Source organism: Otolemur garnettii, unplaced genomic scaffold (genome assembly GCF_000181295.1).
Source record: "Otolemur garnettii isolate 467f Iridium unplaced genomic scaffold, OtoGar3 scaffold00028, whole genome shotgun sequence".
Taxonomy (NCBI): Eukaryota; Metazoa; Chordata; class Mammalia; order Primates; family Galagidae; genus Otolemur; species Otolemur garnettii.
Genome location: NW_003852423.1, coordinates 10,925,008 through 10,937,795, shown reverse-complemented (window position 1 = coordinate 10,937,795; position 12,788 = coordinate 10,925,008). Strand labels below are relative to the sequence as shown.

Sequence of the window (12,788 nt, the reverse complement as noted above, 5' to 3'; positions counted from 1 at the left end):
TTGACTGTTGCTCTTTCAATAAAATTCAGTGCAAAATAGTGGCAAAAGCTTGGACACTAAAATGAGCCAAAGGTTGGTGACTTACTTAGATATCCTTGTGATTCTTTCTGCATGGCTGTTATCGGACAATCTTTATGTGTTAACAACAACTGTTTCAGCTGGGCCACCTCGTTTTTCAACATGGACACTTCATTCTGAAAAGAGACACAGTGAAGCCATGTTGAGAAGACCAGAGACGTGTACAAACCCACAGCCCCTTACACTTTAAACAATAAAACTGGCAAACTTTTCTGGTATGTATGAATGACATTGAGAATATTAGTAGAATTTTAACATAAGAAAATATTAATTTAATATAAGAATAATAATATAAGAATATTACTTAACATAAAAGATGTAAAGTCTCCATGTTTTTAATGGCTGAGTAGTATTCCATGATATACATATACCATAGTTTATTAATCCGTTCATGGGTTGATGGACACTTGGGTGGATTCCACAACTTAACGATTGTGAATTGAGCTTCAATGAACATTCTTAATCCAAATGTCCTTATAGTAAAATGATATTCTTCTTAGTAAAGTATCACAAGAATGGAAAAGCAAGTATCCAATGTACTCAATGCTAATATAAAGCCAATAGATAAACAACTACATGCTCACATGAGGAAAAATCAATTAAAATCAAGTGGTGAGGGGAGGAGGGAAAGAGGAGATGGGAGGCAGGAGGGCGATTGGTGAGCTCTCCCCTAATGGGCACATGTAAGGGTATCCAGCACACCCTCCCGGGGAAGGGCTCAACTACAACTTGAGCTTTACCCAACAAAGGCAAACAATGTAGCCTAATCATTTGTACCTTCATATTAACCTGAATTAAAGAATATATATATTTAGAGGGGTTCATCTGAAAATTTGTAGCTCGCCTTCAACTAGGCCCTCACATTTACTGGGGGCTTTCTGAAGTGTCAAGGCTTTAACCCAAGAGCTGAACCCTATTCAAAGGCCAGCCCATACCCTTAGGTGATGGGCCCTGGAGCCAGATTGCACAGATGAAAATCCCCACTCCACACTTGCTGTACCACTCTAGGCAGGAAACAGAGCCCTGCTGTGCTCCAGCAACCTCATGTATAAGATGGGGAAAAAGACAGTACCAAGTTCTTAGGTTGTTGTAAGGATTAAATGAGGTAATACTCATAGATAGGAAATACAACAATGATGAGCGTGTACTAGGCGCTCAGTGGATTTGGCTGTCATTACTTTTACTAGCTCGACCTGACATTCCGTGTTGGAAGGTGAACGTGGGGCATGCATTGGCAGAATTATGTGGCAGGATGAGTGGCCTGAAATGCAATCAGAATAAGCTGACTAGTCTACCATCGGAAAGCCGAGACATGGGTCCCACATGGGCTGCTGCTCAGCAGAGCACGTCCACCGCCTGATGCCTGCGTAGCAGGAGGTGTGCAAGACATGGTGCGAATGTTGGTCATCTACTGGTGCGATGACATCAGCCCAGGCAGGCAGGAGGCAATGATGACGTCTGGGGCCATGATTGATTTAATTTGATAAATTCATTAATTAGTTGGGCTAATCTCAGTCTATAAACTCCTTTCCTCCTCACTATCAGAATGTGTTGGATGGTAGTTTTTTTCCTTTATTTATACTCAGATAAACATATCAAATCTCTAGATTATGCAGTAATACACAAAGGCATGCTCATAGCTCTGTAGAATCATGTACTTGGCACCCATTGTCCAGAATAGATGGTTGGTCCAAGGTGCTTCCACTTGATAAAAGTAAACTGTAAACACAGTGGTATCCTGAATAAGCTGTTTTAAAATTGTGACAAATAACACCCTTTCTCTTGCCAAGGTTCATTTGTGGCCAGGCATTATACTTCACCTCTAGAAAACTTTTAAAAAGCATGTATACAGAAAGGGGTGTTTAACATTGCTGTCATTAAGTTATATCTACACTTGCAATATGAACTTGGCTTTTCAGGCATGCATTTATCACCCAGGAAAGAATCTATGGTAAAAAAAAAAAAAAAAATTCAAACCTGTTTTAAAGACAATCTCCTATTTCCAAATTCCTTTGTAAAGTACAATATAAACAACTACATACCGACTAACAGTAATAACAAAGTAATACAAAACTCATCTACAAAAGCTTTTCCCATTCTGAGGGCTGGTGGAGGGAGGAGGATTGGAGGGATCACTTCTGAGGTTTATCTTATAAGAGTACAAGTGAATCTTTCTAAGAGCAGAATGTGAACGTTTTAAAATAATAACTAAGAAAATGACACGAAGGCTATGTTGACCAGTTTGATGGAAGTGTTTCGGATTGTGTGTGAAAACCCCACACTGTACCCCAGAAGTGCATTAATGTACATAGTTACTATTCAATAAAAAAAAAAGAAAAGAAAAAGAAAAAAAGCTTTTCCCTTTCTCCTCCAAACTGTACAAAATAAAAATGTCTACTTGGGAAACTAATGATGAATAAACCACTTAATTACATAGGAAAATTGCCTTTTTTTTTTTTTAACACAGTATCACTCTGTTGCCCAGGCTAGAGTGCCATGGCATAAGCCTAGCTCACAGCAACCTCAAACTGCTGGGTTCAAGTAATCCTCCTGCTTCGTCAGGAACTATAGGTGGGACTATAGGTGCCTCCCACAATGCCCTGCCAATTTTTCCATATTTAGTAGAGACGTGGGTCTCACTCTTGCTGGGTTTGAACTCCTGAGCTCAAGCAATCCCCCCTCTTTGGCCTCCCAGAGTGGTAGGATTACAGGTGTGAGCCAATACACTGCCAGAAAATTGCTCTTAAATCTGAGAACATTCATGAAGGCCAACTGTACCCCAACTTGCAAATAAGTGTGATTGATAAGAGGCTCTGTCAAAGCCAAAAGTGATCCCATCAATTCCAGGGTCAGCAGGATGACTTTATTTATAGGACAAGTTATTTTAGTCTTAAACACCAATTCTTTCCACTCTGATCTTAAGAGGTCGGACAATTAAGTTCATGAGCTCATCTAGAAAGAGAGTGACAGAGTGGCACACCTCACTGCTGAGTATCACTGTGGTCACTTGTGAAGTGCTCCCCTTGGGAAGCTATCACTGACACCAGAGCCTAGTCCACTCTGCAAAGCAATTTTGGACCTCTTTTTCTGGAATGACCATCAAAGCAGTTGTTGTATGAGGTCTGACAATCAAGTTTGTGAACTCATCCCAAAAAAGTAATTGAAGGGTAGACTAGGTTCTAGCATCACTGCGTTGCTTCAGAGGTGACCACAGTGATACTGAGGAATGAGGTGGGTCTCTAGCACTTTTTCTAGGATGAGTTGATGAACTTCATTGTCTTACCTATCTAAACACACACATCTTTCCTTATTTTTCCCAGTTCTTTGGGTGCATAAAATAGCATATATAAAAGAAAGTCAATTCAGAGTTAGCCTATTTTAATCCAGGTTAAACATAAAACAAAAAAAAGGTAACAAAGATGTGTTAATATATATATATTTGCCTCAGAATAAAATGGCATTATTTGCATTTGGACTACAGACATCACACTGAAATCCCAACTGCCAGACACCTGCGCCCTGAGTAGAAGCTCTCAGCTGCGGGTAATGGAGACAATGGATCTGAGAAAATGGAATCAAGTTCACATTTGTCTACTGTGACCTAGAAAACAACAAACAAAAAAGTATTAAAACCCAACCTGGCATCTCTCGCTTTCTTCTGGAAGAAGAAATGAAACAAAACAAAACAAAATCCTGCCTGGGGCATGTCTTGGAGAGGTTGACTTTGGGCTCCATTTCTTCCCCCACTGTGTCCTCTGTGTCCTGGCCAGTCAAACCCTGTCTAAGCATCCTTCAATCTCCCAAGCACTAAGTGTTCATTGCCTCTTGCTTAAGAAAACACTCTTAATTTCCATTCTCTGGGTTTTCACAGTTAGCAAGGAAGTAACTGCCTATAATATGTGGCATACCCCAAATTGTTTCACAAAAACTTTTGCTTCCATGAGGCTGTTTTACTATAAAACAGCAACAATCACAGCTGTAAACAGCATTTGTGATATCCTGGCCTATTACCAATGTACAGTGTATGACTTTAGTGGTGTTTTGTCTATGAACAGCAAAATACTTCATTAATAAAACAATATGTTGTAAGTAAAGAAACCAAAGCCCTGAGAGTTATAAAGATGTGCAAAAAATAGAGAAGCCAGAGAATATTATGACGACCGACTCACTTATAGATGTACGTGCACTAATACGTATGTGGACATATTTCTTAATGTAATATGCTAGTGATTCTGGTATTTAGCCAAGGTATGGTTGAAAAATGAATACCAGTTAATATCCTCAGTAGAGCAGATACTTACTCTAAGAGTATAAAATAGCTCCATGCTTTGACATGTTTATCTCACTAAAAATGACATTCAGGTTATCACCCACTTTATTCCACCAGACTCGGTCTCAAGTGACTGTCACTTATCTTCAAATCAAATCTACCCTGAGAGAAAGAAAAATTTTCACATTGTGTACTTTTTTCAAATCTATAATCTGAGCCAATCCCGAAGGGCTGACCACATTTCAGAAATGCTTTCATCTGTGCAACCTTTTACATTAATGTATGCTCTTATGTGCAGTGAATAAATATTAAAATCTAAAATACAAGAAGAAGTCCTCAATAGAAAAGAGCGGTCAGTCCTCGTTCAGATCATACACACACAACGAGGATGCCGTAAGAACTAAATAAAGGCCTAATAGTCACAGAAGCACCAGAAATTCATGGGGGAACAAATAGCAGGTAAAATAACTTTCAACTAGGGGTTGAGAGTCAGAATTTGAATTCCCAAACTGTCACACCAACCAACTAGAAAACAAGATGGTTAGACTAATTCTCTAAGTTCTTGCTAGACAGTTTTTTTTTTTTAATTCTATGAGTAATTCCGTCTTGCCTTCTGTTGAGAAAGCTAACTACCCAATTATCTAATAAGGGATTCAGTCTTCATTTTTATTCTTTAGTTAACTACTTTCGATATTCTCAAACGTGCTTCTATTTCCTAAGGGAGCACAATTCCCAGCTGGAGCACCTCTTGTGTCCCTTAGCAGGGTGGATTCCAAAGCAACACCAATAGTTTCATTCTAGAGCAAAATTTATTAAGCCCACGTTGCTGAGAGAGGGTCTATGGAGCCTTCATTAGATTCTATAGGAAAGGTCATGAAATCTTGCCCTAGAGAAACAAAAATGAGTGGTGTGCTGTGAATATGCATCATCATCATAAAGATTCCATATAGATGGGCTGACTGATGTAGGAAATGCACAAATACTAGACCCTATTTTAAGTATTCTTTTCAAGGTAACATAGGTAGAACCATCTTGAATTCATTTTGGAAGAAAACAACCAGAGAGCAAATGCTTCGAGATGCATAAAAGAAATCAATTGCCGCCTGCGAGTCAAGTAGGGAGATAAAACCAGGACTTCTAGAGTCATTTTCTTACTCTGAATGACCTTGCGTGCTTCATGATTTGAGAAAAATCACCATTTTTAAAATTCCGCTCTGTAGGTGATAATTATGCTTCTAGGTCTTACTATGAAAGTACTTTGTAAAAACAAAGCATTAACAATAGGTATTGATTCTCCTGTGGAAAATGACCCTTCATTTTTTCATCTTTCTAAACCAATTTGGGTTTGCGACTCTGAAGCAGTTCACCATTGAAGGAGACACAGTGAGGGGATGGATCCAGTTGGGCTGATCTATTTTTAAACTGTTAAGTTTGCCCGGGGATGAAGTGGCACTCCACAGAGATACTCAATACTGTGGTAACAAACACTTCAAGAAGTCCCTAATAGCTACATTTGCGGATTTTGGCTTGGGGGACGTAATGTAGTTTATATGATAAACCCGGAATGCTTTTTGGTGTAAACAGTACTTTGTGCCAAAAAAATAATTATCAAAATGGGGCCTACAATATACAATTCCTCCTTCCTCTTTTTTTGTAGATTAGCTGAGACCAGGTTTGGTTCGATCTGAAACAAAGGACTTTCAAATTGTCAAGCAACAGTTCCCATCTGGCCTATTCTCCTGCCAAGTCCCAGACCTGGGCTTGTGTGTCTAAAATTTCAGCAGCAACTTAGACCATGTGTCTTTACACTGAAAAAGAAAAGCAATTATTTCCACGGGTGACCAGATGATTTCCATATCCTCTGCTGAACACAGCAATCTACTGAGAACCACAGACACAGCTGATGAATTTAGAGTTGATCTTAGTGACTCTGTACCAGAAAAAAGAACAGGGATTCCTTTAGTTTAAGGATTTTCTAGAAAAAAAAAATCACAACGTAAGTTGAGTTGGGTCAATGGGAGGCTTGCTCGAGTCCTGGTTCTGCTACTTTCTGGTGGTGTGGTATTTAGGAAGACTCTTCATTTTCCTGAACCTCAGTTTCTCTCTGTCAAATATCAGCTGGCGTGGGTGCTAATGTCTCCCCCAGTCCTATAATTTGTGTTGACGTCTTGGACAGAGATTTGTTGTGAGACGAGGAAATGAAGTCTGGGAGTTTGATTTTGTTTTCTTAGGTCTGGTTTTTCCGATCTGAAACCCTGCAGCCTAACTAGAAGGTTCTATGCTGGAAAACAACTCAAAAGTGGCAGCTGGCCATCCAGACCATGGATATTCCGTTTGGCTGGAGTCTGTTTGCTTAGCACCTTCCATGTCTGTTTACTTAGAATTTGGCTCACTGGACCAGTCTCAGGAGAACTTTTTCTTTTGACAAAGGTCCAGTGAGAGGGAAAAGGTCATTGAAAGGTAGCAGAATCTGCAGCACCCTTGCCAGCATCACAGGGCCTGCTGCAGAGCACGCAGCATCACAGAAAACACTGGACGGTTGTGGCTCCTATCCCTCTCAAGCAAAGCAGTAGTTGGAAAATACCAACAATTTAGTCTTTTCAGAGACTGTCCATTGCCTGGGCACTGCTTTACCAACTGAAAGGTACTGGTGTCAGTTACGTCGACTCATTAGGATTTTTTTTTTTTCTGGTTTTCAGGAGCTAGAGTCTCTTTTCCTTACCCATTTGGTTTTAAAGAAATATTTTAAAAAATGGATTAGGGTCCAGCCAACACACGAATTTGCCTTATGTGTTTCGTAAAAGCAATCATAAATACGCATGTACCAAGTCACAAACACCTCTAACCTCAAAGCCAACCACCTGTCTGCTATGATACCTCCATGTTCTCATGTCTTATAATGGAGTAACTGGGCAGTGACTCGTTTGGATTAAAAGTAATTTTAAAGACTTGTTGGCATCTGATGTGTATCAGCCGCCTACTCATTGCAGGCAGTGGTTCTCCTACACCAATTTTGCATCTACTTCCCAACCCAGGGGACATTTGTCTGGAGACTTGTTAGTTGTCCCAAATGGAAGGTGTTCTCTTGACATCTAGTGGCTAGAGGCCAAGCATGTTGCTAAATACCCAGCGGCATAACAATGAATGATTGACCCCAAAGTCAACAGCACCAAGATTGAGATAACCTACATTTTTTCACTGTCCTCCTGCAGACCTCGTATCGGAGAGCAAATTCCTTAGGGTCCCCTATTTCAGTCATTGCAGACCCACTGTTGTAATATTAATATTTCCTAGGTCCTTATGTATAAGAACCTTTATTTAACATGTTTGTGCAAAGTAACTCCATTTTTAACGACTTATTCTTGTCCTAACCAATAGTATCTGTGAAACTGCAAATGTGATGTTCTAATTATATTTTTCAATATACATAAAAATGTGACTATGGAAATTAAAAATGCTTATCCATATTCTCTCTAAAATTTTCTTCCATACTACTGTGCCTGCCAGATTGCAGCAGTAGCTTTAAAGGTGTTTGATTGCAGCCATTCCTCATGGCTTGACTCCCTGCAATCACCAAGTGGTCAGGCAGCCAATTCTTGGACACTCCAGTGATGGAGAACTCATTCATTCATTTAACAAACAAACAGGGGTAGAGACACCATACTAGATGCAGGACAGACAGTGGGGAGGGAGCGGTAAGAGACAGTCCCAATCTTCCTGCAGCAAACAAGCTATGGGAAGAATCATTATCTCATTCCCACCATATCTGTTACATGTTCCCCAGTTTCTTGCTCACGTCTATCACAAAAAGAATGATATATTTAGAAGAAAAAGTACACAGCCATAAAATATAAAATCAGCCCACATATAACGCAAACTTTCCTCGCATATTTTCAATTCATACAGTGGGACCCTAAATGTTCCTTTCTAAGGACATGCAGAGGACCAGGCATGGGGAGAGGATGAAGGCAACTCTCAACTGTTAAGGTTCAGAGTCTCCCTACTTGGGGCACTTTCTTCCTACCCTTCTCTCTTTGGCCATTCTCAGAGCTTGGGGAAGCACTGGGCTATAACATAAAACTCTTTTTGTCTTTTTTTGAGACAGAGTCTCTCTATGTCACCCTGGGCTGAGTGCTGTGGCATCACAGATCACAGCAACCTCAAACTCTTGGGCTTAAGTGATTCTCTTGCCTTAGCCTCCCAAGTAGCTGGGACAACAGGGACCCACCACAATGCCTGGCTATTTTGTTGTTCTGGTTGTCATTGTTTAGCAGACGTGGGCCAGGTTAGAACTCGCCAGCCCCGGTGTATGTGGCCGGCACCCTAACCACTGAGCTATGAGCACTGAGCCTAACATAAAACTCTTATTGCTATTTCAGGACTGTTGATCACAGGTATCACATATCTATTCAGTTGCTCTTTTTTTCTGCTGGTAAATAGTGCACATCTTTTTTCTGTTAGAACAAATGTCCCAAACTGCATTATTTGTAGGCCACCACCTTTGCTACAGAAGCCCTGGGTACTAGAGTTTCTTCTTTTCTCTCACACACTCCTAAAAGTGGCCTCATTATAAAATGACCCCAGTTAAGCCATCCATAAAAATCAAATATCATGCAAGATTCAAACCTTGCTGAGTTGGCAAATGAGATAGAAATGTGCCTTTTCTTCCACAGCAAAATAACAACCACAAGCCTTCTTTTCTTCCATCAGACAAAAATAAAGATAATCGAATATAAGTCAAATCAAGCCCCTCAATCATGGAAGATAAACAGCTACTTTTCAGTTTTAGATGTATCTAGTGTCGGGCACTATGCTAATTACTTTGTAGACATTAGTTCACTTATTGCCCCTAACAACTCTACAAAGTTATTATTCCCATTGTACAGATGAGGAAACTAAGTCAGAGAGGTTAAATACAGAAAGTTGATAGGTGAACCAGGGTTTGAAGGTCTGTCTGATTAAAGCCTATGCTCCCAGCCCTGTGTCTTAATTGGATAGTGCCTCCCTCTTCTGAGCTTGGTAAGAAGGTTGAATGAAAATGGAATGGTCTCACTAGCACTCTAGGAGGTGGAGGCCAGATGGACTGTTGAGCTCAGGAGTTTGAGACCAGCCTGAGCAAGAGCAAGACCCCGTCTCTACTAAAAACATACTAAAAATAGAAAAACTAGCCAGATGTTGCATGGGCTCCTGTAGTCCCAGCTACTTGAGAGGCTGAGGCAGGAGGATCCCTTGAGCCCAAAATTTGAGGTTGCTGTGAGCTATGATGTCACTGCACTCTACCCAGGGGGACAGAGTGAGACTCTTGTCTGGACCAAAAAAAAGAAAAAAAAAACACACAAACTGGGAATGGTTTGTTTTGTTTTATAGAGTGTCCCAGAATTAATAAAGCTCGGGGAGCAGCCTGCCCTCCTCTGAGGGCTGCGTGTGTGGCAGTACCGCTTAGGTCAACAAGAGCCTGCAGGAAATGCCAACTGAGCATAGGGCCCTGAGTCCTGGGGAAAGAGACAGCGGGCTGCACCTGAAGCTGCATGTTTGTCTGGGTGAGTTCTTCTGCTTTCTTTTCCAGTGACATCACCCAGACCTTCCTCTTCTGTCTACAGCGGGTGGCAGCTGCCCGGTTGCGTTCCAGAAATTTCCGCCGCCTTTCGTCGGGGTCCTCGTCCACCACCCTTCGCCGGCGCCCCCCGGTGGGCTGGGGCGGCTGTATAGTCTGGGTTGGCTGCATCTGCTGCGTTGCTGGTGAAACCTGCTGGGACAGAGAGGGAGGAGGTGATGGGGACAGGGAAGCACATGTTGGGTAAGCCGATGTCAAAATGCAAAGCACGGAAAGTCAGCATCTTCAACTTGTTTCCTATGAATGAAATAAACAATGAAATCACACCCAGGAAAGAAAATAAAAAGCACTGAACTCTATTCTTTGATATTTTGGCAAGATGCAGGAATGACTCGGGAAAAGATGAAGTCAGATGGATTTTTCCCTGACAGCTCCTTGGCTAAGTCATGGTAGCGGAGACATTTTTTTTTGCCTTCAGCTATTAAAAATGTTTTATTTAAGATGTGTTCAAAAACATCAAAGTAGCCAAATATGGCTACAGGGTGAAAATGGAAAGGTCAGGGCTATTGACACAATATTGATGACTCATCTGTCTTCAGCAGGAAACCTCTGGGCAGGTTGTGGGCTCCTTTAATGGGGTTCAAACCGTGTTCCTAGAACACACCTCCGGGACACTGTCATCTCTGGGGGTTCCTATCACGAGAACCCTGTGAAGTCAGGAAAGCAGTTGAAATCCTCTCATCATCATTCCACAGGTCTTAATGCAGAGGACTGCCTCGCCCTACCCATTGAAGATGGGTCTGCCCGCTCCTGGGAGCTCTCACAAGATGAAGGGAGTTACAGGAGAACTTTCTAGGACACTGCAAGTGTGAGCTAGGGAGCGATGGTGGCAGTTACATTATGAGGAAATACTATTAATACCGGCGGCAAAGCACTGTGATGAAAATTTTACTATGCTGAGGCTTCCTTGCAAGCTCTACCTGGGACTCAGCAACAGCTAAGGTTTTGGAGACTCCCACACATACAGCTTTCTTTCCCTTCACAAGGCAGACACACAGCAGCTTGTGAAATTTCTACAACTGACTCTTTATACGTCTGGACACCTAACCCTTTCCCTCCTGCACTTCACTCCTTCCTCCCTCTTCGTTCTCAATAAAGGGTGTTTTTTTTTTTTTCTTTTTACCTCTCCCATTTCTCAGTCACTCAGGTTTATGACTGTAATACCTATAAAGTTGTTTTACAAGAGACATTTAACCTGCAAAAATAACAGGCAAAAAGTTTTAAAAATGAAGCCCGACAACCTTTTCTACCACATTCCAACCCCATGATTGAAATCCATCAGAACGACTGTAATTGCTCTAATAATGGCTACCAGTTGACATCCGTGAACCGGGCGTGATGTATTTTAATCCTAAATGCCATCAAACCTCATAGAATCAGGCTCAGGATGGAGGTCAGACTGCATCTCTGTAATTTTATTTAAAGCAAAGATATTGTCTAAAACTTTACTGGCGATCTCTTTCCTCCCCGATCACAGAGGAATAACAAAATAGATTAATTGTCTGAGGTCTTACTCACCAGAGTGGCTGGTGAAGACGTAATCCTTGTTATTGGCAAAGATTTAGGACTTGTCATTGCAGCTGCTAACGCCTGAACTAACTACTGCGAAGAAAAGCATTAGCAGGGAAAGTTCTAACCGCCCGGCTGTTTTCTGCCTTTACCGTTTATTTTTGTGAATTATGATCTAAGACTCTCAAGTGGGCAAACTTGCTTTTAATCTCTATTGCTGAGATCTTCTTTCAATTCTGTATCTTGCTACCCTAACTTCAGCTCACCGTCAACCTGTAACACTTTTCCTGGGCCTTCATTCAAAGGGATAAGTGATGTCGAGATCAGGGCCAAGGTGGGGTTGGGTTTATGGTGCGGGTTAGGTAAGAGAAATTCCTGGTGCCGAGAAGTGAAACCGGGACTCTAGGTTCTCGTCCTTACAAGCAGGAGGATTGCAAGAAGCCGGGAGAAATCACAAGTACAGTGCTGAGGCTGGAATCGGTGTCCCTCGTGATTCCTGGTACTTATTTTGTCTTTAAAATGGAATTCTCTTGGCATGGATGTTCTGAAATTTTTGATTAAAATAAAGAATTGTGACTTTGAAAAGAATTCATTCCAAATCCTCTGAGAATCTCAGAGGTGGAAGGACCTTAAGAAAATATGAACAATATAAAGTCATCAGCCAAATTAACACAGTTTAAGAGTGGCATTTTAGAATACTGTCTAAATATTCTGATTCAAATTTTATAGCAATACCAACCTGGACTTTTTTTTTTAGTATAAAAAATGTTTAAAAGCAATATTTGAGCAGTGAAAGATAACAATTAACCTAATTGCATATACAATTGGCAATTTACTGATTTGAAACAGAGGGCAATCAGCTCATTGGCAATTAGCTAATGAATGGCGTTTATATTCAAAGAATTGCTAACCTTGTCTGCCAAATAACTTGCCCACAAACGTAAGCACACCTTGATATCTTCCTTTTCCTTAAGATATAAGTACACATATGAATCAATTTGCCTATCATTGACTTTGTAGGGCTTTTTCCCTTTTAAATACATGTCCCAGTATGGCATTTGATGAAAAATATGACTAAAAAATGTGCTCTTGATGGCACTTTATTGTTAAATTATTTGCTAAAGTAAATTACTTTGATTACTTTGTTTCTGAACTATTTTGATTTGAAATTAATCATGGCTAACATGCTTTGAAAACCGTGCCAGAGGCTTTACAGATATTGTCTTGTTTAACACTGGAAAGAGACTATGGTTTATCTATCACTGATTTATTACTCTCATTTTACAGATGAGGAAAGGGAGGTATGGAGAGGTTCTG

At 40.8% G+C, this 12,788-nt stretch overlaps 1 protein-coding gene across 4 annotated transcripts in view; it reads right to left on the bottom strand.

The window, feature by feature from the left end:
- The window catches only part of CREB5 (cAMP responsive element binding protein 5), a 401,904-nt gene that overhangs the window by 1,770 nt on the left and 387,346 nt on the right, over window positions 1–12,788 (bottom strand). For all 4 annotated transcript variants that reach the window (XM_003788538.3, XM_003788539.3, XM_003788540.3 and 1 more), the window contains 2 exons: window positions 9,867–10,094; window positions 86–194 (listed from right to left, as the gene is read on the bottom strand). In XM_003788538.3, coding sequence (XP_003788586.1) covers window positions 86–194; window positions 9,867–10,094 — 337 coding nt within the window. The remainder of the gene's footprint in view (window positions 1–85; window positions 195–9,866; window positions 10,095–12,788) is intronic.